The sequence below is a fragment of the Dasypus novemcinctus genome, chromosome 2, assembly GCF_030445035.2.
Source record: "Dasypus novemcinctus isolate mDasNov1 chromosome 2, mDasNov1.1.hap2, whole genome shotgun sequence".
NCBI classification, from domain to species: domain Eukaryota; kingdom Metazoa; phylum Chordata; class Mammalia; order Cingulata; family Dasypodidae; genus Dasypus; species Dasypus novemcinctus.
Window position 1 is genome coordinate 76,473,656 of NC_080674.1, and position 25,388 is coordinate 76,499,043.

General features: G+C 39.6%; 1 protein-coding gene across 2 annotated transcripts in view; it reads left to right on the forward strand.

The window, feature by feature from the left end:
* Positions 1 to 406: 406 nt before the first annotated feature.
* ANKDD1B (ankyrin repeat and death domain containing 1B) overlaps positions 407 to 25,388 on the forward strand; it is a 72,561-nt gene continuing 47,579 nt past the window's right edge. The window contains exons 1-3 of one of the 2 annotated variants that reach the window (XR_011646049.1): positions 407 to 623; positions 15,562 to 15,665; positions 20,430 to 20,528. Coding sequence is in view for 1 of the 2 variants with exons in the window: in XM_012528274.4 (XP_012383728.2) it covers positions 437 to 623; positions 15,562 to 15,665; positions 20,430 to 20,528 (390 nt within the window). In the remaining variant the exon portion in view is untranslated. The remainder of the gene's footprint in view (positions 624 to 15,561; positions 15,666 to 20,429; positions 20,529 to 25,388) is intronic. The other variant, XM_012528274.4, reaches the window with a different exon arrangement.

Genomic DNA, 25,388 nt, shown 5'->3' on the forward strand with positions numbered 1-25,388 from the left:
ATGTAATGTATATAATGTAAACTAGAATCCATGGTTAGTGGCAATGCTTTGATATGTGTTCATCGATTGTGACAAATGTACCAGATCAGTGGAAGATGTTGTTAATATGGGAAAGTGTGGGAGGGGTAGGAAGTGGGGCACGTAGGAATTCCCTATATTTTAATGTAACATTTATGTAAAATAGAGTATCTTTTTAAACATTTTTTTAATTTAAAAAAATTTGGTGGAGTATGGGCTGGGGTTTACACAGGACTGGAAGATTTCTCAGGATATTTCAGGTAAAACCAAAAGGAAGCACCGTGCACACCACACCTGTCGGCGGGATAGTCCCAGGTGGGGCGGCTGCCCTGTCCTCCCGCGCAGCCGACCTGGCCGCGCCCATGCAGGCGCCCTGGCCGGAGTCCCACGCGGCGCTCGGCCGCCCGCGGGGGTGGACATGGGTCCTGCCGGCCGCGCCCGGGGCCGCGGGGTCGCGGCGAGGGGGCTGCTGCTCGGGGTGGCCTCGGCCGCGAAGGGTTTTAGGGAAGACGTGAGGGTCGCTGCGGCCCGATCCAGGAGGGCCGTGTCTGGGGTCGCGAAGCAGGAGGAGCCTCGGGAGGAGGAGTCGACCGGACCAGAGCTTTGTGAGTCTGGGGAGGGCCCTGGGCTCGGAGAATCAGGCGACCGCATCGCGGGGCGGACGGTGGGGCTGGCGAAGGGACAGCAAAAGGTGCCCACGCAGCGCCTCGGGACACTGAGAGAAGGCGGTTGGTGCAAGGACCGGGCCCTGGGGTTCCGCCATCCCACCCGAGGCCGTCCTCCATCACTGCACTCCCCGATGGGTGGGATTCAACTTTGGAATCCACTTCCATCCAAGTGTGGGTTCTCATGTTCCCCCTGTGCTGTGGATGAAAGTAAAACATTACTCTTCTAATTTAAGGAAGAGGAATTTTAAAGAAATTATTAAGCCCTTTTGCAAATAAGGAAAGAGTTCCATATGACTTATTGCCTGTATCCTGACTCATGTACTCATTTGTTGGTGTGACTTTAAAAAAGTCACTTAACCTTTCTCTACTGGCAATGGATCATCTATGCCTCTGGAATAAATTTATGGGAATATACTGAGTAACACTATTTACTCTTCCAAAGCTGAGAATGAAGTCCATTAACAGGGCAAATAGCCAAGTCTGCTGGCTAGGTTAGCCTCACGTCCTAAAGACCAGCCTTGGGTCATGGCACCAGTTACTTAATATAATGTGCAATTATTTGCTCATTCTTTAATTCATTCATTCTGGAAATACTTTTTGCTTACTCTCTGATAGACATGTTCTAGATGTGGAGAAACAGAGAAACAAGACAACCCTGCTCTCATGGAGCTCACATTTTGGTTTTGTTGGAGGGTTGATAGACAAATGAAACAAGCAAATAAATGAATAACATAATTGGTAGTATCTCTAAGTGCTGTGAAGGCCAAGGACTGAGGAAGGACTTTAGATTTGCTGGTCAAGGAGGGTAAGGCATTTGAGCAAATACACAAATGATAGGAAGGTTCCAGCCAAGGAAAGTTCAGAAGGAAGAGCATTACAAACAGGAGTAACAGCGAATACAAGGCAGGAAAGAAATCGATGTATTCTAGAAATAAGAAGACCAGACTGGCTGAAGCATAGGGCGTGAAGGGAATAAAGGACGTCAGGGAGATAGGCAGAGCCAGGTCTTCAAAGCCTTGTGGCCCTATTACAGAAGTTTGGGTTTCTTCTAAGGGCAATGGGAAGCTTTTAGAAAGGGGTAATGTGTTATGATTTTTATTTTTGAAGGATCACTGATTGCAGTATGGAGAATACATTGTAGAGAGGCAAGAGAAAGCAGGGATAACCAGGTAGGAGAGTTTTGGAAGAACTGAGCGACAATTAGTGGTGGCTTAGAGTATGATAGTAATGATGGAAGGGGAAGTGGACTACTTTGAGATATATTTTAGGGGTAGAACTGACAGGTTTTGCTGTTGAATTGGATGAGAAGATGAGAAGTATCCAGGAAGGCTCTTCTCTGGGTTAACTGGAAGCATAGTGGGACGTTGACTGAGATGGGAAAGGTGGGAGAAACAGGTTTTTGGTTTTGAAGAGGGGCATTGAATTAAGGGTCTGCTTAGGCTATATTATGTTTGAGTAGCTTATTAGACACCCAGTGGAAATGGCATGTAGGCAGTTGATAAGGATGGCTGGAGTTCAGAGAAGTCTGGACCAGAGGTATAACTTTGAGAATCACTGGCATATATGGTAGATGGTATTCAAAGTGATAGGACTGACTAATCTAGGGAGAATATGTGGTTAGGGAGGAGGGAAAAAGAAGAGTCTCGAGTTCAGTGCTGGGGCACCCTTCAATTTTTGGACACAGGTAGAGGCACCAGCCAATAAGACTAAGAAGGAAAGCCCTGGGAGATCGGATGAAAACCAAGAGAGAAAGTGTGTATTGATTTTCTAGGGCTGCTGTAACAAGGCACCACAAACTGGATGGCTTTAAAACAACAGAAATGTATTGTCTCACACTTCTGGAATCTAGAAGTTTGGAATCAAGGTCCCCATGAGACTGTAAGGGAGAATCCTTCCTTGCCTCTTCCTAGCTTCTGGTTGTTTGCTGCAATCTTTAGTAAACCTTGGCTTGCAGCTGAATCACTTCAGTCTCTGCCACCATCATCCCAGGGCATTCTCCCTGCCTGTGTCAGTGTTTCTTCTCCTCTTCTTTGAGGACAGCCAGGCCTACCTACTTCAGTATGACCTCATCTTTACTAATTCCATTTTTCACAACCTATTTCCAAATACATCACATTCCACGCTACTAGAGGTTAGATCTTTAACATAACTTTGTGGGCCACTCCCTAACAGTGTGGCATCACAAAGGCAAGAGCAGAAAGTGCTTCAAGGAGAGAATGAGCACCACTTGTGTCAGCATCTGCTGAGAGGTTGCAGTAAGATGAGGACTCAGATGTAACTGGTATATTTGGCAATGGGAGAAGTCATTCCAGTGGTATGCTGGGAATGAATGCCTGGAAGAACTGGGCTGAGAGAGGTTGCAAAGGGAACATCATTGAGCTAGGAGTTAGGAAATCTGAGTTCTGCCACAAACTAACTGTGTAGTAGTGGTCAAGTCATTACATCTCTATGGGACTCAGTTACGCTATCTGCAATATGGACATAGTATGTCAAGTAATATCTGAGGTTCCTTCTAACATGGACACCTTATGTTCTGTATGGGACAAACAAAACAGGAGATAATTCCAACTACTCTCTTTTATCACTCTTTACTTTGCTCAGGAATAGTAAAACAGTAGTTTTCTGATGGGACCCTTTGAAGTTGCCACAGATTTCTGGGGGGTGAGAAAGTTCCCTGTGTCTAAAAACAAAACAACAATCCCATACACTTTGTGCTGCTTGAGCTTGTGGAATATTCTTCTAGACTTTAGGCTCTCTTCTCTGCAACACCCTAGCTCAGCATTTTGCAAGGAGCAACACTCAGTAAATATTTGTATAATTGCATCGTTTCTGAATCACTCTCTCCTCATTCCTTTGCACGTTTATTTCCTAATTCAAAAGTCAATGATGGGAAGCAGATGTGCTCAAGTGATAGGGCTTCTGCCTACCATATGGTAGGACCTGTGTTTGATCCTTAGGGCCTTCTGGTGAAAAAGAAGAAGTGCCTGCATGGTGAGCCAAGTGCCCGTGCGGTGAACTAGTGCTGGCACAAGTGAGTCTCCCAGCAAGATGATGAAGCAACAAAAGAGAGATGAACTGGAGAATCAAGGTAAAGTGCATTAGAAACCAGGAATTAAGGTGGCGCAGCTGACAGGGAAATCTCTCTCCACATCAGAGGTCCCCAGAATCAAATCCTGGTGAATCCTAGAGGAGAAAAAGTAAAAAAGAGAAAGCAAAAAGAAATAGATACAGGAGATCACACAGCAAATGGACACAGACAGCAAAAGCAGCAGGGCAGGGGGAGGAAAAGGGGGAGAAAAAAAAAAGTCAGTGATGACTGAGACATATAGCTGCCTCCCAAATACCCATTTTTCCCTCCTTCCATCTCAAAAGAACCCCTAAATTTTGTCTGGACTAAAGGCCATCTGGAGTAAAATCTACATTTCTTAGCTTCTCTTATAGGCATTTGTAACTACACGATTAAATTTTGGTCAAAGGGGTAGAATCAAATGTTAGTGTATACAATTTTGGGGAAGTATCATTAAAGAGAAGGTATATTCCCATCTTTGCTCCTTCCTTTTTCCTGCTGGATGGCATTCAGTCATGACAGGGTGTAGCTGTTTGATATTATTGATGAATTCCAAAAAGAAATATTGGATTATGGTTGTAAACCGATCTTTTCCTCTGGGCATATTAGATTATATTGGATTCATAGGTTTACTTGATTAAGTAATTATGTAAACCTCTTTTGCTAGTAGTGCCTTGAGTCCCCACTCTTTAGTGGGTGAGGATTCGGAGATAAAAGGCATGGCAGAGGACAGAGTTAAGGGTTTTTGATGTTGAAGTTTGATGCTGAAGCCTTAAGCTGGAGCCCCAGGAAGAGAAGAACCCTGAGCCCAGAGAGAAGCAAGACCCTGGAAGAAAGGAGCCCAGGAAGCCTGAACCCTCACAGATGTTGGCAGCCATCTTACTCCATACATGTGAAAATAGACTTTGATGAGGGAAGTAACTTATGCTTTATGGCCTGGTATCTGCAAGCTCCTACCCCAAATAAATCCCCTTAATAAAAACCAACCAATTTCTGGTATTTTGCATCAGCACCCCTTTGGCTGACTAATACATAGGGGTTCCAACATTCGCCTTGAACCATTAGGTGACTTTGGGAATGAAAGTTGTGTGTGGTAGAGCAACAGTATAGAAAGAACCTGGGTCCCAGAAATGATGGAGTAACTGAACTGACAGCCTCCAGATTTTTTAAGTGTAAGAGAGAAAGAAACTTCTATCTTGTTTAAGCCACTAGTATTTTGAGTGTTCTGCTATTTGTAGTTAAGCTTATATCATCTTTTTCCAGAGCAGAGATGGTGGCTTGTTTTGTAGTCTCCAACTCCCTAACTCAGTATATGCTTAATAAAGTAAACAAGTTTTCCTTGATCCAAATGGGGATGGTAATATCTGTCACCACCTAATTCCTAGGTATCATGAAGTTAAACAGGTACTCTAACGGTTTCATGAAAAAATTGCTTGCATGAGTAACAGTTGTTAGTAAGGAAGTAGCATTCATGCATCTCTTAGTTTAAGTAAGAGATATTATTTTATGTTTTCAATATTTCCTGCACATTCCCTGTTCCTGCATATTTCCAAAGCAATATTTGAGGACACTTGCTATAAAACATGTAAATCAAAGGCATTTAAATGAAAGTAAGAAAGTAATAGTTATCATTTATTGAATAATCACTATATACCTGGCACGGTTCTAATTCCTTTACATATACTCACTTAATCCTGAAAATAACTATAGGTTATAAAGCCCAATTCAATAGGTTCACACCCACAGGAATGAACCAGCATTAAGACATGATTTCAGGTTACATACATTCTCAAACTACCACACACTGTCACCCCTCTTAGTCAACATTGTGCTGGAAGTTCTAGGTGAGCAATTAAGCAAGAAAAAGAAATAAAAGCCCTCAAAATTGGAGAGAAGTAAAACTTTCACTATTTGCAGATGATGTGATCTTATAGAAAGTCCCTCAAAACTACAACAAAGCAACTAGAATTAAAAAACGAATTCAGCAAAGTGGCAGGATATAAATAAGATAGTACAGGGTGAGTGGATGTAGCTCAAGTGGTTCAGTGCCTGCTTCCCACGCAGGAAGTCCCAGGTTCAATACCCAGTAACTCCTAAAAACAAAACAAACAAACAAAAGAAAAACAACTCTCATTGGGAAATCAATGTAGTTTAGTGGTCGAGTGTCTGCTTCCCATGTAGGAGGTCCTGGGTTCAATCCCTGGTACCTCCTTTAAAAAATGTCAACATGACAAAATCAGTAGTATTTCTATTTCTGTACACTAATAATGTGCAATCTAAGGAGAAAATCAAGAAAAAATTCCATTTCCAATAGCAACTGAAAGAATCAAATATCTAAGTAAAAAATTCAGCCAAGAATGTAAAGGACTGATACACAAACATCTACAAAACATTGCTAAAAGAAATAAAAGAAGACCTAAATAAATGGAAGGACATTCCAGGTTCATGAATTGGGAGACTAAATATCATTAAGATGTTTATTCTACCCAAATTGATTTATAGATTCAACACAATCCCAATCAAAATTCAAAGAGCTGACTTTTTAGGAATGAAAAGGCCAAGTTTCAAATTTATTTGTAAGGGTAAGGGGCCCAAAATAGCTGAAAACATCTTGAAAAAGAAGATCAAATTTGGAGAACCCACACTTCCTGACTTTAAAGCATATTGCAAAGCTACAATGGTCAAAACAGCATGGTACTTGTCTAAAGAGAGATATATTGGCCAATTGCATCAAATTGAGAGTTCAGAAATAGACCCTCACATCTATGGTCAACTGATTTTTTTAAAGGGCTGCCAAGTCCACTCAACTGAGAAAGAAAAGTGTCTTCCACAAATGGTGCTGGGAGAACTGCATATCCATAAGCAAAAGAAAGAAAGAGGACCCCTATCTCATACCATATACAAAACTTCACTCAAAATGGATCAAAGATCTAAATATAAGAACCAGGACTATGAAACTCCTAGAATAAAATTTAGGGGAGCTGCTTCAAATCTTGTGGTAAGCAATGGTTTCTTAGACTTTACACCCAAAGCACAAGCAACAAGAGAAAAAATAGATAAATGGGACCTCCTCAAAATAAAAAACTTTGTATTTCAAAGGACTGTCAAGAAACTAAAAAGGCACTCCACTCAATAGGAGGAAATATTTAGAAACCACATATCTAATAAGAGTTTAATAGCCAGAATATATAAAGAAATCCTACTACTCAACAATAAAAAGACAGACAACCCAGTTAAAAAATAGGCACAGCATTTGAATAGACATTTCTCCAAAGAAAATATACATATGGCTAAAAAACACATAAAAAGATGCTCAACACCATTACCTGTTAGGGAAATGCAAATCAAAACCACAGTGTGATTTAATTTCACGCCCACTAGAATGGCCACTAAAAAGGACAGAAAACTGCAAGTGTTGGAAAGGATGTAGAAAAATAGGAACACTCATTCATTGCTGGTGGGAATGTAAAATGGTGCAGCCACTGTAGAAGAGGTTGTCATTTCCCCAGGAAGATAAGTATAGAATTACTGTATGATCCAGCAATCCCACTGCTAGGTATATACCCAGAAGAGCTGAAAGCAGGGACTCAAACAGATACTTCTACACCGATGTTTATAGCAGCGTTATTCACAATTGCCAAAAGATGGAAGCAACTCAAGTGTCCATCAACTGAAGAATAGATAAGTACAATGTTGTATATATAAACAAGGAAAAATTATTCAGCTATAGAAAGGAATAATGTCCTTATGCTGTCACTGATAGGAACTAACTATAATAAGTAAACTCATAGAGTTAGAATCTATAATATAGGTTACCAGGAGAGCGATTGGGCTTAGAGAATGAGGAGTTGATGCTTATGTTGTACAGAATTCATATTTAGATTAATTGTGAAGGTTTGGAAATGGATGGTGGTGATGGTAGTACATTATTGTGAATGTAATCAAAAGCACTGAACTATATAGGAAAATGTAGTTAAAATGGGGAACTTTAGGTTATATATATTACTGGAATAAAAATTAAACAATCAAGCATAGGACTGTACAATACAGTGAATCCTAATGTAGACATTAGGCTGTAGTTAACAGTACAAGTATAAGAATGCTCTTTCATGATTTACAACAAATGTATAATACTAATTCAAAGTGTTATAGGGCAGTATATGGGAAAAATACACTAATGTAAATTTATGGGTGATAGATATTAGTAATATTTTAATAATCTTTCACCCATTGTAATAAAAGTACTTACTGTGAAAAAATTAGTACAATTATTTTTAAAATTTCTATGAATTGTAACAAATACTCCACACCAATGCAAGGTGTTGGTGGTAGGCCAGTATATGGGAATTCTGTATTTTATGCACAATTGTTTTGTAAACCCACAACTTAATAATAAATAAATAGATAAAATTCCCTCACATTACTCATTTGTACTCACATCCTCCCCCTATCTCCAACCCCTGAAAACCACTGTCTGTTTTCCATCTCCAGAGCATTATCTTTTCAAGAATGTTGTATAAATGGAATAAGACAGTGTGTAACCATTTGAGACTGATATCTTTCACTCAGCATCATGCCTTTGGGATTATCCAAGTTGTGTTGAGTATCAATAGTTTGTTCCTTCTTATTCCTGAGCAGTATTCCATTTTATGGATAGACCGTGGTTTGTTAATCCATTCACCAGTTCAAGGACACTTGTGCTCTGTGCAGATTTTGGCCATTACAAATAAAGCTACTATAAACAATTGTGTGCAGGTTGTTATGGTAATGTAAGCTTTCATTTGTCTAGGGTAAATACCTAGGGGTTGGATTGCTGGACTATATGGTGTATGTGTGACTTTATAAGAAACTGCCAAACTGTTTTCCAGAGTGGCTACGCCATTTCTCATCCCCAGCAGCAATGTTTAAGAGTTCCAGTTGCACTGCTTGAACTTGATATTGCCAGTAATTTTTTATTTTAATCATTCTAAGAGGGGTGTATTAACATTTAATCATTTTTTAACTTCCCTTTTGGCTAACAATGTTGAACATCTTTTCATGTGCTTATTTGCCATCTGTATATCTTTGGTCCCTCTTTGGTCTTTTCATGTCTTCCTTATTTTTAAAATTGTGTTGTTTGATTTCTTACTGTTGAGTTTTGAGAGTTCTTTATATAATTTGTATACAAATCATTTGTCAAATATGTTATTTACAAATATATTCTCCCAGTCTGTATCTTGCCTTTTTATCCTCTTAGCAGTGCTTTTCACAGAGCAAATTTTTAAATTTTTATGGTCAATTTTTTCTCTTATAGTCATGCTTTTTGTGTCATGTGTAAGAACTTTTTCTAACACCACGTTATGACATTTTTCTCTGATGTTTTCTTCTAAATTTTTACAATTTTGTGTCTTGCATTTACATCTATTATCTATTTTGAGTTAGTTTTTATATAAGGTATGAATTATACACGGAGATAGATATTTTTCTCATGTGGCTATCCAGTTGTTCAAATACCATTCGTTGAAATACCTATCAATACTCCATTGAATTATCTTTAAAACATTGTCAGAAATCAGTTGGCTAGCTTGCCCTGGACAACATACAAAACAATGATGAGGGACAAGTCCCACCCCGAAAAGAAGGACTATCATCAACTGCAAGCAAAACAATTCCTTTCCTCTGCCCCATACTATCTAAGTCCCCTCTCAGCCAAAAGCAGTCAGAATGTATACTATCTCAAATCCATCAAAGTTGAAGAATGAACAAAAATAAGGAGGGAAGGGTGAGTGACCACAGACCAAAGCACATTTATTGTTATTATAGTTATTATCTTGTGTTGATGAAGTAACTTGTAGCATTGATTAAAAAAATGAAATCAATTGACCAAATCTGTGCGAATTTATTTCTGGACTCCCTGTTCTATTCCACTGATTTACGTGTTTATCTCTTTGTCAATACCATGCTATATTGATTACTTTACATTATAATAAAATTAGGTAGTATAATTCCTCCAACTTTATTCTTTTCCAAAATTGTTTTGGATATTCTAGTTCTTTACCTCTCCATATAAATTTTAGAATCCACTTGTTTATAGCTACAAAAGTCCTGCTGGCATTTGGTTGGTATTGTCTTAAAAATCTATACATCAATTTGAAGAAAAATGACATCTTTAGTGTGCTGATTCTTTCAAGCCATGGACATGATATGTCTTCCATTTTTTAAGGTCTTCTCTGATTTTTTTTTAGATTTACTGATTTATTTCTTCATTTCAACCCCACCCTCAACCCCCCATTGTCCATTTACTGTGTGCGTACTTCTGTGTCTCCCTGTATTCTCAATAGGCAGCTCCGGGAATTGATCCTGGGACCTTCCAGAGTGGGAGAAAGACAATTACTCTCTTATGCCACCTCAGCTCCCTGTTCTGCTTCGTCTTCTTATTTTCTTTCCTCTGTGTCTCTTGTTGTGCCATCTTGTTGCATCAGCTCTCTGCATCAACTGGCACTCCTGCATGGGGTGGCATTCCTGTGCCAGGTGGCACTCCCACGCAGGGTGGCATTCCCGCATGGGCTGGCATTCTGCACGGGCCAGCTTGCCACACGGGCCAGCTTGCCCTCACCAGGAGGCCCTGGGTATAGAATCCTGGACCTCCTATATGGTAGACAGGAGCCCAACTGATTGAGCCACATTCATTTCCCTTCTTTGATTTTTTTCGTTAGCATTTAGTAACAGCATAGATATCCTTTACCGTTTTTGTTAGATTTATACTTAAAGTATTTTGTTTTTTTTGGATCTATTATAAATGGTAGATTCTATACATATATGAATTCTATAAATTTCAGATTCCATTTGCTGATTGCTAGTATATAGAAATATGATTGATTTTTATGTGTTGACAGTGTATCCTTCAATTTGCTATACTCACTTATTAGTTCTGTAGCTGTATTGTATTTTCCTTGGGATTTTGTATGTAGACAATCATATTGTCTCTAACTAGGGGCAGTTTTTTTCTTTCTAATCTGTATACCTTTTTGTTGATGTTTACTTCTTTATTGCACTGGCTAGGACTTCCAGTACAGTGTTTAATAAGAGTAGTGAGAGTGAACATGAAGTCCTCATTTGTTCCTAATCTTAGAGGTTGTCTTTTATGATTAAGTAAAATGTTAGCTGCTGTTTTTTTGTTAGATGTACTCTATCAGGTTGAGGAGGTTCCTTTTTATTCCTAGTTTGCTAAAAGCAATCATAAATGAATGTTAAATTTTCTTAAATGCTTTGTCTGAATCATTTTATGTGATCATGTAGTTTTCCTCTTTAGATCATTGATGTGGTAGATTACATTGATTTTCAACTCTAGAACTAGTCCTCCTGTGTTCCCAGGATAAACCCCACTTGTTCATTGTGTATTATACTTTTTACATATTGTTGGATATGGTTTGCTGATATTTTGTTGAAGAATTTTGCATCTCTTCTTGTAATATCTTAGAATGTCTTTGTTTTGGAATCAGGGAGATGATGATCTCAAAAAATGAATTGTAAAGTGTTCCCACTGCTCCTATTTCCTGGAAAAGGTTGTGTCGACTTGATGTTATTCTTTAAATATTTAGTAGAATCACGAGTGAAACCATCTAGACGTGGAGATTTCTTTTTTGGAATCTTTTAAACTACAAATTGAATTTATTTAATTGTTATATGATTATTCAGATTACCTATATAATTTTGGGTGCATTTTGATAGTTTGTGGTTTTTTGATGAATTTAATTTAAGATTTTGAATTTGTTGTATAGAGATATTTATAATATTTACTTACTATCCCTTTTAAGTCTTGGGGGTGGGTGGGTCTCTAGTGATAAGCCCTGCTTCATCCTGATATTGGTAATTTGTATGTTGTCTTTTTACCCTTAGTCAGTCTGGCTAGAGATTTATCCAATTTTATTGATGTTTTCAAAGGACAGCTTTTGTTTTCATTGGTATTCTTTATTTTTCTATTTTCAATGTCACTGATTACTGCTTTTATCATTATTATTTCTTCCTTCTGCTTGGTTTAGGTTTATTTTGTTCTTTTTTATTTTCTTAAAATAGCTTAATTATAGATTTGAGATCTTTCATACTTTTTCATATAAATATTTAATGCTATAAATTTCCATCTAAGCATTGCTTTAACTCCACCCCACACATTTTTATCTACTGTATTTTCGTTTTTATTTAGTTCAAAATATTTTGTAGGCGGTGGACCAGTGGTTAGGTTGTCTGTCTGCCACATGGGAGGTCCGAGGTTCAAACTCTGGCCTCTTTGACCCGTGTGGAGCTGGCCCATGCACAGTGCTGATGTGCACAAGGAGTGCCGTGCCACGCAGGGGTGTCCCCCTGTGTAGGCGAGCCCCACGTGCAAGGAGAGCACCCCGTAAGGAGAGCCGCCCAGCACAAAAGAAAGTGCAGCCTGCGCAGGAATGGTGCCGCACACACGGAGAGCTGACACAACAAGATGACGCAACAAAAAGAAACACAGATTCCAGTGCTGCTGACAACAACAGAAGTGGACAAAGAAGACACAGCAAATAGACACAGAGAACAAACAACCCGGGTGGGGAGGGGGAGGGGAGAGAAATAAATCTTAAAAAAAATTTTTTTTGTAATTTTCTCTTGAGATTTCCTCTTTGCTCTAAGTTCCAGTTATTTTTTTTAATAATATTTTTTAAAGATTTATTTTTTATTTCTTTCTCTCCCCTTTCCCCCTCTCCCCCATTGTCTGCTCTCTGTGTCCATTCACTGTGTGTTGTTCTGTGACCACTTCTATACTTATCAGCAGCACCAGGAATCTGTGTTTCTTTTTGTTGCATCATCTTGTTGTGTCAGCTCTCCATATGTGAGGCAGCATTCTTGGGCAAGCTGCACTTTCTTTCGCTCTGGGTGGCTTTCCTTACGGGGCGCACTCCTTGCGCATGGGGCTCCCCTGCATGGCACGGCACTCCTTGCGCGCATCAGCACTGCGCATGGGCCAGCTCCACACAGGTCAAGGAGGCCCGGGATTTGAACTGCAGACCTCCCATATGGTCGACAGACGCCCTAATCACTGGGCCAAGTCTGCTTCCCTGTATTTTTTTAATGTAACATTTTTTGTGATCTATGAATCTTTAAAAAAAAAAGATAATTTAATGAAAAAGAATTTTTAAATGTAGCTATAAAAATATTCAGTATAACTTTCTAAAAACTATTTCAAACTAACTCATTGTTTTTTAATGAACATTGAAGCTTTCCTTGATCTTATCAATCTCTACTGAAATTTAAAAAGCATATATAATATAATATTTCTTTATTATTTAGCAAGGCTAAATATTTATATGTTTATGGTTTGTCTGAGTCATTTTCTCAACTCATTCACAAGCTGGAAGGTAGTCAGTTGTGTGCTGGTAAATGTCTTAAGAACCAGCTCTCTGGGAGGAGAAAAGTCCTGTTTTGTAGCATCTGCCAGTTTCCATTGTGTAAATACTTCCACCATGACTGATTTCAAGCTATAATATGATGTCACTGAACAGAGTTGGGAGGAGATGTGCACAATCAACTCTTGTGAGCCTACGTAAGGTCTACAACAAGGTGTTTGATTTGCCCTAAGACATACCAGGGACAAGCACTTGAAACTAGAACTTCCCTCCCATTGGATTATTCCTAGGGACAAGGACCTAAGACCAGTGCTGTGTGGGAAGTTGGAGAGGGAGTTGAGAGAAGTCCCACCCAGCTGGCAGAATGCATTAGCTAAAGCATGTGGCAGAATGGGGGTTTCGTTCTCTGCTTTGGTAGTTTATTCCATGTTCACACTCTGGACACATGTGGTGATTAAAAAGTTTGGGGTTTGGACTCAGGCTGCCTGGGACAATTCTATCATTTATTAACTATGAGACATGAGCAAGTGGTTTAACTTTCCTAAGCCTCAATTTCCTCATCTGAAAGGAAACATCAGGTTGTTTCTTTTACAAAACTCCTAGGGTGCTCCAGCATTTGAAGATCAATCAGAAAAGGGAGAGCCAGTAAAGGAGACTGGAAAGCAGCGGGTGGTGTCATGGACACTTAGATAAGAACATGTTACAAAGAAAGTGGTGTTATATGTCAAAGTGTCTGCCAAGAGATCAGGAAAGTGATGACTGGGTTTTGGCAAGATGAAGGGACCTTGACAAAAGCACTTTCAGCACAGTGGTGGGAGATTTCTGATTAGCATGTGATGAGACAAGAACATGAGATGGAGAAGGTGAGACAGCAATTATACAGCACTTTAAAGAAGAATGGGGTAAAGGGAGGTGGAGAAGTAGACTGAGAGTTGGAAAGGCATTGGAGGTCAAGGGAGGAGACTTACACTAGGAGAATTATAGCATCTCCTATAATGATCCATTGGAGAGATAGTGAAGTATCCATAGCGGAGGTAGAGGTGGGATAATTTCTAGGAGATTGATACATGAAATAATTGAAAAGATGAGAGGGAATGAGATCCAGAGCCCAAGTAGAGAAGTTGGCCTTGGATAGGCACAGGGATGCTTCCATAGGAACAGTAATAAAGATAGAGAGTGTGTGTATAAATAGAGGTAGGTTGGTAGACTTGGTAGTGGGACTTTATGTGAATTCCTATCTAATTGTTTCAATTTTCTTTATGAGGCAATATTACCAACTAAAAATTGGCAATGGTAGTGGGGGGCATTCAATTACATAAAATAGGATATTTGAAGAGAAAGGAAAAAGTCATGAAATTTTTGATTGGAAGACTAGGGAAATGTACTAGGATTGCTGGCAATGCTGAGATCCTACCTGAGATTAGTGGATAAGAATTGAAGTGAGAGATCAGTTAGCATGTATTAACAGTCAGGAAAGACTGACTTTTCCTGAGGCACAAATAGGCCCTAAATCCAAGTGACTGAACATAACGAAGGTCTATTTATTCCTCATAAAACAGGTCTAACACAGGCCAGTGAGGTCTCTGCTCTACCTGGTCTCTCAGATTAAGTGTAAAGAACTGAGATTTTACCCTACTTGCAAGCTGTCAAGTTAGCCTACCACAGTGCCATAGATGCTGGTAAAAGATATTTCTGGATCAGAGACAATGGATTTTTTTACTCACAGCAAGAGATGTAACCGAAGTGTCAGCATTTGTGTTAGTTCCCCAAGCTCCAGTTCCTGCAAGGAGATGCAAATAGGGCCAAATGACACCTTGAGAATCCTATAACTCCCCTCCAATATAAAAAAAACTCAATAAATTCTGGAATCTTCTGTATGTTAATTAATAAAATCTGCCATCTGAGAATGTACATTTGTGAGATATGTAATTTTTATAGTGGCGTGAATCTACTTTTAGCAATTTTAACATACATGAAAAAAATCTTGTCCATCCTTTAGTCTTTGTTTTAAGGTCTTGTTCCTAAAGGCCTGGCACCTGCACAAGGTTCTGCAGACAAAAATTTTATCCCTGTAGGCTTATATGGATCATTTTTGCTCCTCCCTGTTTAATTTTGTGCAAACATTTTATAAACAACATCTCCTGGGATATCCGTGGCAGTCCTCTGACTAGCTAGAGCCAGATACTACATAGCTGACTTCAGGGTGGTCCCTGTGAATTATGTTTTGTTTGGGACTGGAAACATTTATAAGGTTCTGAAAACACTTGCAGTGCTGGGAGAGAGTGGGATCTTGATCCAGAGCTTTATAAAGTATTGATGCAAAGTTCCCTATTGCAGAATGTGAAAAGGTCAAGACAGTTACTTCGCCTTTTTAGAACTTTTAAGGTTTGCCACAGGAGGTTGGCTTTGTACTTGGCCCCCTTAAATACCCTCAGTCCTGCTTGCTTGCTTTCAGTGCTGCTGAATGAGAGAAGCTTTCAGAATGCTGCTAAAAGTAATAATTTGGATCTCATGGAGAAGCTATTTGAAAAGAAGGTTAACATTAATGCTGTGAACAATGTAAGTACAAGTGACAAATAAAATTCAAGTGGTGGCTTGGATTTATATAGGCCATATGAAATAATATTATAAAATAAAAATGATTGTGCTGGGTGAGGTGAGGGAGATCTTTGTTGGTAATTCCAGGGTGTTTAAACTAAAGTTAGAATCAAGCAATAGAATAGCTGCAGAGTGTTTTAATTTATCTTCTCACAAGGTTTTTATGCACATCTCTGCAAACTCTGTGGGTGGCAAAAGCTAACTGTCAAGGTTACGGCCCTAAACTTAGGCCTGCATGGTTGCTTGTGGATCAATTTGGCTTCACACATTCTGGAAAGGCACAGAATGTTTTACTATATGATTTGGGTTGTTTTCTCTCCAAGGTTCTTCCAAATTTGAAATTCAAAGGAATAATAAAAATTTTTATCTGACTGCTTTTTTGTTGTTGTTGCTATTTTTTTTTTTTTTTTTTTAATTTTTTTATTTTTTATTGACTTTGTAATAATATTACCTTAAAAATATATATGTGAGGTCCCATTCAACCCCACCCCCCCACCCCCCCTCTCCCCCCCCCCAACAACACTCGTTCCCATCATCATGACACATCCATTGGATTTGGTAAGTACATCTTTGGGCACCTCTGCACCTCATATACATTGGTTCACATCATGGCCCATACTCTCCTCTATTCCATCATGTAGGCCCTGTGAGGATTTACAATGTCCGGTGATTACCTCTGAAGCACCATCCAGGGTAGCTCCATGTCCCGAAGATGCCTCCACCTCTCATCTCTTCCTGCCTTTCCCCATACCCTTTGTCCATTATGTCCACTTTTCCCAATCCAATGCCACCTCTTCTATGTGGACACTGGATTGGTTGTGTCCATTGCACCTTTATGTCAAGAGGAGGCTCAGATTCCACCTGGATGCTGGATGCAATCCTCCCATTTTCAGTTGTAATCACTCTAGGCTCCATGGTGTGGTGGTTGTCCTTCTTCACCTCCATCTTAGCTGAGTGTGGTAAGTCCAATAAATCAGATTGTAGGTGCTGGAGTCTGTTGAGGCTCAGGATCTGGCTATCACATTGTCAGTCCAGAGATTCAAATCCCCTAAATATATCTTAAACCCCAACATTAACTGCACCTCCAGCACATTAGCATGAAAGTCTTATGAAGGGAGATCCCATCTGAGTCCAGATTCATCACACATAAACACCATTTCCAAAGAGGGGCCATCTGCCCTGGTAGTTAACCCCATCAGCCATGACCATAACTCCCATGGGTCTCTTTAGCCCTCAAAGGAACCAATATCTGGGGGTTGTATCTGCTTTATCTGTCTCTCTGACTCTGCTCAGTTGTGCATGAGGGCAAACCTTCTGCCAGCCTCCAGACTCTTTTTTAGAAACTCGTAGCCATATAAACTCATTTCTCCTTTCCATTTCCCCCTTACTTTAGGTCAAACAGCATTTTAAAGTCATGGTATTTTATGTAGACATGGATATTCTGCTGATCCGCATTGAACCTTCCGTATAAGGTCATTTTCCAGTTGCATCATCAGTTGGTAGTTGATAGTGGTCCCTCGTTGCCAGGGAGGCTCATCCCCGGGTGTCATGTCCCACGCTGGGGGGGTTGCTATTTTTTTAAATATTTATTTTATTTATTTATTTCTCCCCCCTCCCTCCACCCCTCATTGTTTACACTTGCTGTTCCTGTTCATCTTCCTTGTTTCTTTAGGAGGCACTGGGAACCGAAACCAGAAGATCTGATATGGGAAGGAGACACCTAATTGCTTGAGGCACCTCCGCTCCCTGATTTGTTATGTCTCTCATTGTGTTTTTCTTCTTGTGTCTCGTGTTGCATCATCTTGTTGTGTCAGCTTGTGACACCTGCATGCTGCATCAGCTTGCTGACTTACTTGTCCTCTTTAAGAGGCACTGGGAACCTCCACTCCTGCTTTGTTGTGTCTCTCATTATGTTTTTCTTCTTTTGTCTATTATTATGTCAGCTTGCCATGCCTGCCTGTTGAACAAGCTCGCTGTCTTCTTTAGGAGACACAAGGGGACCGAACCAGGGTCCTCCCGTGTGGTAGGCGGGAGCTCAATTGCTTGAACCACATCTGCTTCCCTATCTGACTGCTTTTTTTTTTTTTTTTTTTTTTTAAAGATTTATTTATTTATTTAATTCCCCCCCTCCCCTGGTTGTCTGTTCTTGGTGTCTATTTGCTGCGTCTTGTTTCTTTGTCCGCTTCTGTTGTCGTCAGCGGCACGGGAAGTGTGGGCGGCGCCACTCCTGGGCAGGCCGCTCCCTCCCTTCTCGCTGGGCGGCCCTCCTCACGGGCGCACTCCCTGCGCGTGGGGCTCCCCCACGCGGGGGACACCCCCGCGTGGCACGGCACTCCCTGCGCGCATCAGCACTGCGCATGGCCAGCTCCACACGGGTCAAGGAGGTCCGGGGTCCGAACCGCGGACCTCCCATATGGTAGACGGACGCCCCAACCACTGGGCCAAAGTCCGTTTCCCTATCTGACTGCTTTTGAAACACAGTGCATCTGCATGTGGGGCAATGGGGCCTTTTCTGAAATCTGCCCCTTACTTGCTTTTTCTTCAAGTGCCTGGTTTATGAGGGATGAATCCACTACCAGAAATATGGATTTCCCTGCTTGATTTTGTGGGCATTTCCTGACAGCCAATCAAGTCAGGGTTTATTAAAGTGAACAACTGGGGGCTGGGTCTCTAACTTGGGACAATTTGTGAAGTGGTTCAAGGTGGGGATGGCAGAGGTAGATTTGTGATTTTAAGTGAAGCATATGCCTCAAGGCCCTTTACTTATACTAAGGCACGGGGTTGGAGGGCTCTAGCAATGTGTTCCCATGGTCACGTGATTTTGTAAAACTTGCGAAAGTAAGAAATTTTAACTGCAATCAGTTAAGCCTGCTGTTGCTGGCTTTAAAGAAGGCTCCCCAAATTATCTACAAACCTAGATCATCCCAAGAGTGGGGGGGTTATAAAAACTGAAGCTGCAGAATCTAAAACCCATGACTCATTTGCAGTAGGAGAATATTTAGACTATGTGTGTAGGGGAGAGGTTGTGTGTGTGTGTGAATTTGTGTGTATATGCATGTGCATGTATGTACAATGTTTTATGGGTAGGTATAGTATTCATGTTCCAGAGACATCCTAGAGAGCAGAATAAAAACAAAATTTTGCTATCTAGCAATTTTAGGGCTCTCCTGCTCTGCTGCCACCCCTGCCAAAGAGAGGAAAATAATGAGAAGGAAGGGAGGGAGGGAGGGAGGGAAAAAGAAGCATATTGAAGGATAATTTGTACGTAGTTTAAAAGACTATAGGTTGAAAAAATATATGAATATACATCTCTGAAGATTATTATGAGCATGGGAGCTTAATTACTGAATAAAATAATGAAGCAATAATAATTTTTTCAAGCAGCAGGAGATAGATTCTCCAATATACTTTGTAACAATTTAAAATTTTTCCACATGCAATTTTCTAATATTCTGAACTATATTTTTTGCATTACGTTATTTGGAGAGAGTACCATCTACGATACTTTAACTTATAGTCAGTGCGACAGGTTACTATAAACTCCTGATGAATTGATTCATGCTTTCTAATGACACCTGTTTTAGTCCTGTTAACAGCAAATTGTTGACATGGCTGCTTGCAAAGTACCTTAAAATCTGTGATGAGAGAGTGGATGTGGCTCAAGGGATTGAGCACCCACTCCTACATAGAAGGTCCCAGGTTTGGTTCCCTGGTGCCTTCTGAAAAAAACAAAACAAACAAGCAAAACAACCAAAAACAAAACAATTCAGGGAAGCCGATGTAGCTTCCTACATACGTGGTCCTGGGTTTGATCTCCAGTCCCCGGTACCTAAAAAAAAAAAAGTCTGTAATGATAGGAACGAAAATGTAAGTGATTTTATTGAATTATCTTGGGTGCTATTTTGGTTTGCATCCTTAGTCACAAAGAAAGTTAATAGGGGAGTTTATAAGCCCAGATTTGACACACTAGAGCAAAGCTCTAGATTGTAGACAACGTAAAGATAACTCATGTTTTGTCAAACAGTTTATCTTTGGTTGAGGACATCAAATGTTTAATTTAAACAAGTCTCATATTTTTGTGAAAAACTGTTTCTGTGTAAATCTTCAAGAGCAAAAACAGTGTCTAGAATACGGAAAATACAATGTGTATATTATTTACAAACAAAACACATCAGACTATGATGGGGAAGCCCAGGTGTGCGTGGTGGTTTTCCTTAGATAAAAAAGATGAAGCTTCACAGCTTCCTTTGTTTCTTTCTTTGTTTCCAATGGTCCAAAAAATAATAGAAAAAAAAGGCCAAGAGTAATGGAACCTCTAGAAAAATTATTGTTATATGTTATCAAAATATTCTAATCAGAAAAATTTACCATTATAATTAGTGTATGTGGGGAGAATACAACTTTTACTCTCTAAATGAAAAGTATTATATTGCTACAATGATAGGTTATGCAGTGGGTTTCAGTGTGAGGTATATTCCCCAGTGAACTGCCAAATTCTCTGATGTTATCCGATAATTGATGAAGACAGGATTCTGCTGGACACAATTCTCATTACTTTGAAAGGCAAATGCAAAGAGTAGAGCTAAAGAATCAAAATGTAAAGAACTGATAGAAAGTTATAGAATTTAAATTCCATGATTATGGACAATAGGATTCCTAAACATTATAAATAATGATCAGTTGACTGAAGGAGTTTATCATATAAAACAAATTATGTTTCCTCAGCTGAACCGCACTGCCTTGCATTTTGCAGTGGGGGGAAATCATTTATCTGCGGTGGATTTCTTGCTTTGTCACAAGGCCAGGGTGGATGTTGCTGATAAGGTAAGCTCATCTTCATTTGGTAGAATTGGTTGGAGCAGAACTGGTGTACACCATACAGCTAAGAAGGGACACTGGTCACTTCAGATTTCTTTGCATGCACACCAAATTTTTCCATGGGCAGTTTTCATTATGGAAAAGTCTATTTAGAAAATACACTTATTACGTATTCTTTGTGTTTAGTAACTAAATAATTTACCCATTAACCATAGCAAATGGGCTTTGCCTTACTTTCCCATATTGACCTATGGCTAATAGCATGCATTTTTAAGATGGCTGTCCAGAGTGTAATCTGTAACGTGGAAGACAGAACCTAACTGGCACCCGAACATTAAATTTTGGCTTTCCCAATGAACTCTGAACCCACCCTTGCGAGAATAGTATTATTACAATACCAATTTACAGGTGAGGAGTCTGAGACACAGAGAAGTTAAATATCTTGCCCAAGAAATTACATCTAAGGAGTGGAGCCAGGATTTGAACCTATCTTGTCTGATTCCAGAGACTATGCTGGTAGCCATGAAGCAGCTTAACAATTTGTCTGCCTAGAGATCAAAACCTGCCCTGAGGATTTTCTGCCTACTTTTCCCACCTTCATTTAATGCTTTACCATGGCAAAAGAAAACCGTTTTGGCTGGGGAGACCCAACATCATGCTTATCATCTCGAGCTGCAGTAGTAGATGGCGGCCTTGGTGAAGTTCTTGGTTCTTAATTAATCCAGTGAAGGATGGTTCTTAAAATTAAACTGTTCAGAAGAGTCCATTGGAGAATCTTTATATTTTCTCTCTGGACGGTGACTTTCTAAGGGTAAGATTCAGCTTTGCTTCACCTTCACATTTCACAGTTACCTGGATTTAGAATGTACTTAGTAAATGTTTGGAAGATGAAGGGAGTCAGCTCAAACCAATTGGTCATCTTGTTGGTTTTGCCAGCAGTCATCAACATATGCCTTCATAATGATGAGAAGTTCTCTTTGTTTTATGAGTGGGGCACATCCCCCATTTTTTCTCTGTATTGCTGGACAAGTAGATTGAATGATATGTAACAGAAGCAGAATGAAGTATTCTTTTTTAAAAATTTGGCACCCAAAACATGTCAATTCATGAGTACAATTAGTTGTAGTAATTAGTGCAGTAATTAAGGACCATGTCCTTTGGATCTGGAAATTATTTGATTATTTTGAAACATTGGTTAGCTTGAAAAAGATGCTTTAGTAATAGTCTAGTTAGCCAAGAGCATGCTTTTATTTTGACATTGAAAACATAATAGAAAATCTTTTTTAAAAAATTTATCGTAATTTACAAATTAACATACTGTACCATTAACTTTCTTTTTGGTTCTATGACTTCTATGAGTTACATATACTTGTGCATATTCATGTAACTACTGCCATAATCAAGATTCAGAAGAATTTCATCACCCAGAATATTCCTTCATACTGCCTCTTTGTAGTTAAATCCCTCCCTGTATTCTGCCTCTGCAACCACGGATCTATTCTTCATCTATCTCTGTAGTTTTGCCTCTTTAAGAAGGACTTTTAAATGATATTATACTGTATGTAACCTTTTGAGATTGATTTCTTTCGTTAAACCAAATGCCTTTGAGCTTCATCTATGTTGTTCTATGTATCAATAATTCCTTCCTTTTTATTGCTGAGTAGTATTCCATTATATGGATGTAACATAGTTTGTTCATCCATTCACCAGTTGAAGAACATTTGATTTTATTCCAGTTTTTAGCTATTACAAATAAAGCTGCTGTAAACATTTGTGTACTAGTATTTGTTTTCATTTCTCTAGGGTAAATACTTAAGAGTAAGATTACTGGGCTGTATGGTAAGTGTATATATACAAGATATCACAATTACAAGAAATTGCCAGACTATTGTCTAGGGTGACTGTGCCACTTACATCCACCAGCAATGTAGAAGAGTTTCATATCATCATCAGCATTTGGTACTGTCAGGTTTTTTTGTTGTTTTTTAAAAATTTTAGCCATTCTTAGAATGGTGTATTGGCATCTCACTTTGGTTTCAATTTTTATTGTCCTCATAGCTGAGGATATTGAGAATCTTTTCATGTGTTATTTGCTTTTTGTATTTCTTCTTTGGTGAAGTATCCAAATCTTTTTGACCATTTTAAAAATTGGGTTATTTTCTTATTTTTGAGTTTTGAAAATGCTTTCTATATTCTCAGTACAAGTTCTTTGTTGAACATGTGATTTGCAAATATTTTCTCAGTCTGCAGTTTGTCTTTTCAGTGTCTTTCACAATGTAAAGTTTTTAATTTTGGTGAAATACAATTTACCTATTTTTTAAACGTTTTCTGTTATTGGTGTCTTATCTAACCATGGTTTGCCTAACTTAAGGTCATGATTTCTCTTATTTTCTTCTTAAAGTTTTATAGTTGTGTTTTACATTTAGATCTATGAACCATTTTGAGTCACTTTTAGTATAAAGTATGAGGACTAGGTTGAGGTGGTTTTTTGTTTGTTTGCTTGTTTTTGATACGGATGACCAGTTTTTCAACACATTTTACACCAGTGTCTCTGCAGTGCTCTTTGGCTCTGTCCCACAAGTGCCCCATCCAGGGGCCAGTCCGAGCCCTGTGCAGTGGTCTTCCCCATACTTCAGTTCTCAAAGCTTTTTTTTTTGTTGCCTAGGGTCAGATCCATGCCCAGCACACAGATGAGCCTAGGAGTACGTAACAATTCCATGGGGTCAGTTTCTCGAGCTCTCTCTTCTCCATCATTATCTACCCACCAGCTCCCAGCCTCCCACCCCCACTTCCCTGTCAGAAGCTAAGGGTGTAGTCTCCCAACTCTGGTGTGTACTTGCCACAGTTAGGATTTCCCAAATTAGGACCAAGCAGTGGAGGTAGAGAGAATCGGGGAAAACAACAGGGGCCTCCCCTCCCCCACTTTTCTGATCATTCTTCTCATCAGAGAGGATTCCCCTCTGTCAGAGTTTTAGGTGCTTGGTTGGTCACTGCTGATATCCCTGCTTCTATGAGGTTACAGCCTTGGGAGTGGAGCTTGTCAGGAGGCAGGACCAGAAAAGAAAAAGCAAGAGGATTTCCCCCTCTTTCTCTGTCCCGTAGGTGCGCCTTCAGCAACTTAGATCAGAAAGAGAGGGTTTCTCTTGGAAACTTTTCTGTCTGTGTCCAGGGCACAGTTCTGTAATTTGTGCAGCCTTGAGTCCAAGCTGGAAAATATGGAAGGACAAAATAAAACATAACAGGAGAATAACTGCACCATCATTCATATTTCGACTTCTGGTTTCCTTCCCCAATCCGTCTGCAACCATTTACAGGTACAGTCTTCAGCTAGCTGCCCCTGCTTCCCTCCCTCATCTCCCTTCCTTCCTTCCTCGTTCCTTTCTTTTTCTGTTTAGAAATTAGTTGCATTTGGTGGGAGGGCCAGGGTGGAGTGTGCTTACTCCATCTTAAAGATAATCATAACGTAAAATCTTTAACATTCTCCAAAGAGAGAATCGTACAATAAATACCTACATATCCATTGCCCAGATCGAATACCACCTTTTCTTTCAAACAACACATCTGTGGACTGTCAAATTTCTAATATATGAAATACAGTACTGGTTTATGTCACAGTGTAAGTCAGTTGCTCCCTAAATAATTGAAAGATATCTTAGCAATGTGTTCTCTTTGAGGCTTTTCCCAAAACATATATTTATTTGTGTACCCTGTATTTGAAGTCTGAGTGTAGCTAGCATCAGCCTTTCTTAATGTTGTCTTGCAAAACTGAAATGCTGTCAGGTGGAAAATATAGTAATTCCTGATGTATCTCTGTTCCCTGCCTTGAAAGATAAATATTTTTATAACTAATTTAATTATTCACAATGCCTCTAGTACATACATAATAAAATGATTATTGTAATTCAGGTAATGCCATGTTTGGTCAGAGTCATCAGCTTCTTTATCTTGATAATGAGCCTGAAGTTTGACTTGGCAACCAGAGTGGCAGATCTGTTCAGCTTATTTCCATACCTATTTGCAAAAACCAAAAATTGAACTCCTTCACCATCAACACTTATTGAGCATTTATTGTGGGTAATTCTCAGTGCCATACACTGGGGTTCAAATAAGTGGAAGGCCTACTCAGTGTGGTCCTGAGAACAGAAGCTTGGTATCACCTGGGAACTTGTTAGATGTGCCCCACCCCAGACCTTCTGAATCAGAATCTGCAATTTAACACGATGCCGGGGTAACTTTGTTTGAGATAGTGTCTCTGTGGTAAGGGGCTACAGTCTCTCTAGGGAGCAAGGGCAGAAACTGTAACCACGCAAGGCTTTGCATGTGAGGGTCGGATGCATGGCCCAACCACAGTGGACCTCCAGGTTTAAAGGATGCTGCATCCCTGAGTCTTGGGATGAGGCAGACTAGATAATGAAGCCTTTCACCCCAGATGAGAATAAAGAATGCCGCGTAGGAGTGTAGGTGGTGTTCAGAGGATAATAACCAGTTTCTGCGCTGGGAGTATCTTATCTCTGGAAAGCTCCTCAACTGAAAGTGTTCCTCAGGGAAGTAATTGACTAGACTGAGCGTGGGGCAGATCATCAGTGCCTGTCAAGCATTTTATCCTTTACAGAGCTTCATCCATGATAAATGCTCTTTTAACAAGTCTCAGGCATGTCAGTTTTGTATCAGAAGACATTGTTTTATGAAGGTTCATTTGGGAAATTTACTTTCATGAGCCGGGATTCATTGCCTCTGAGGGAGGTGGCTCTAGTCTGAATTTACGGCTTCAGAGACTCAAGTTGTTTGTCTGGCGCTGGATTTTATAATCAGTATTTTAAATTTTGTAAATGTTCGTTTCCTTGAAATAAAGAATGACCTTTTAGG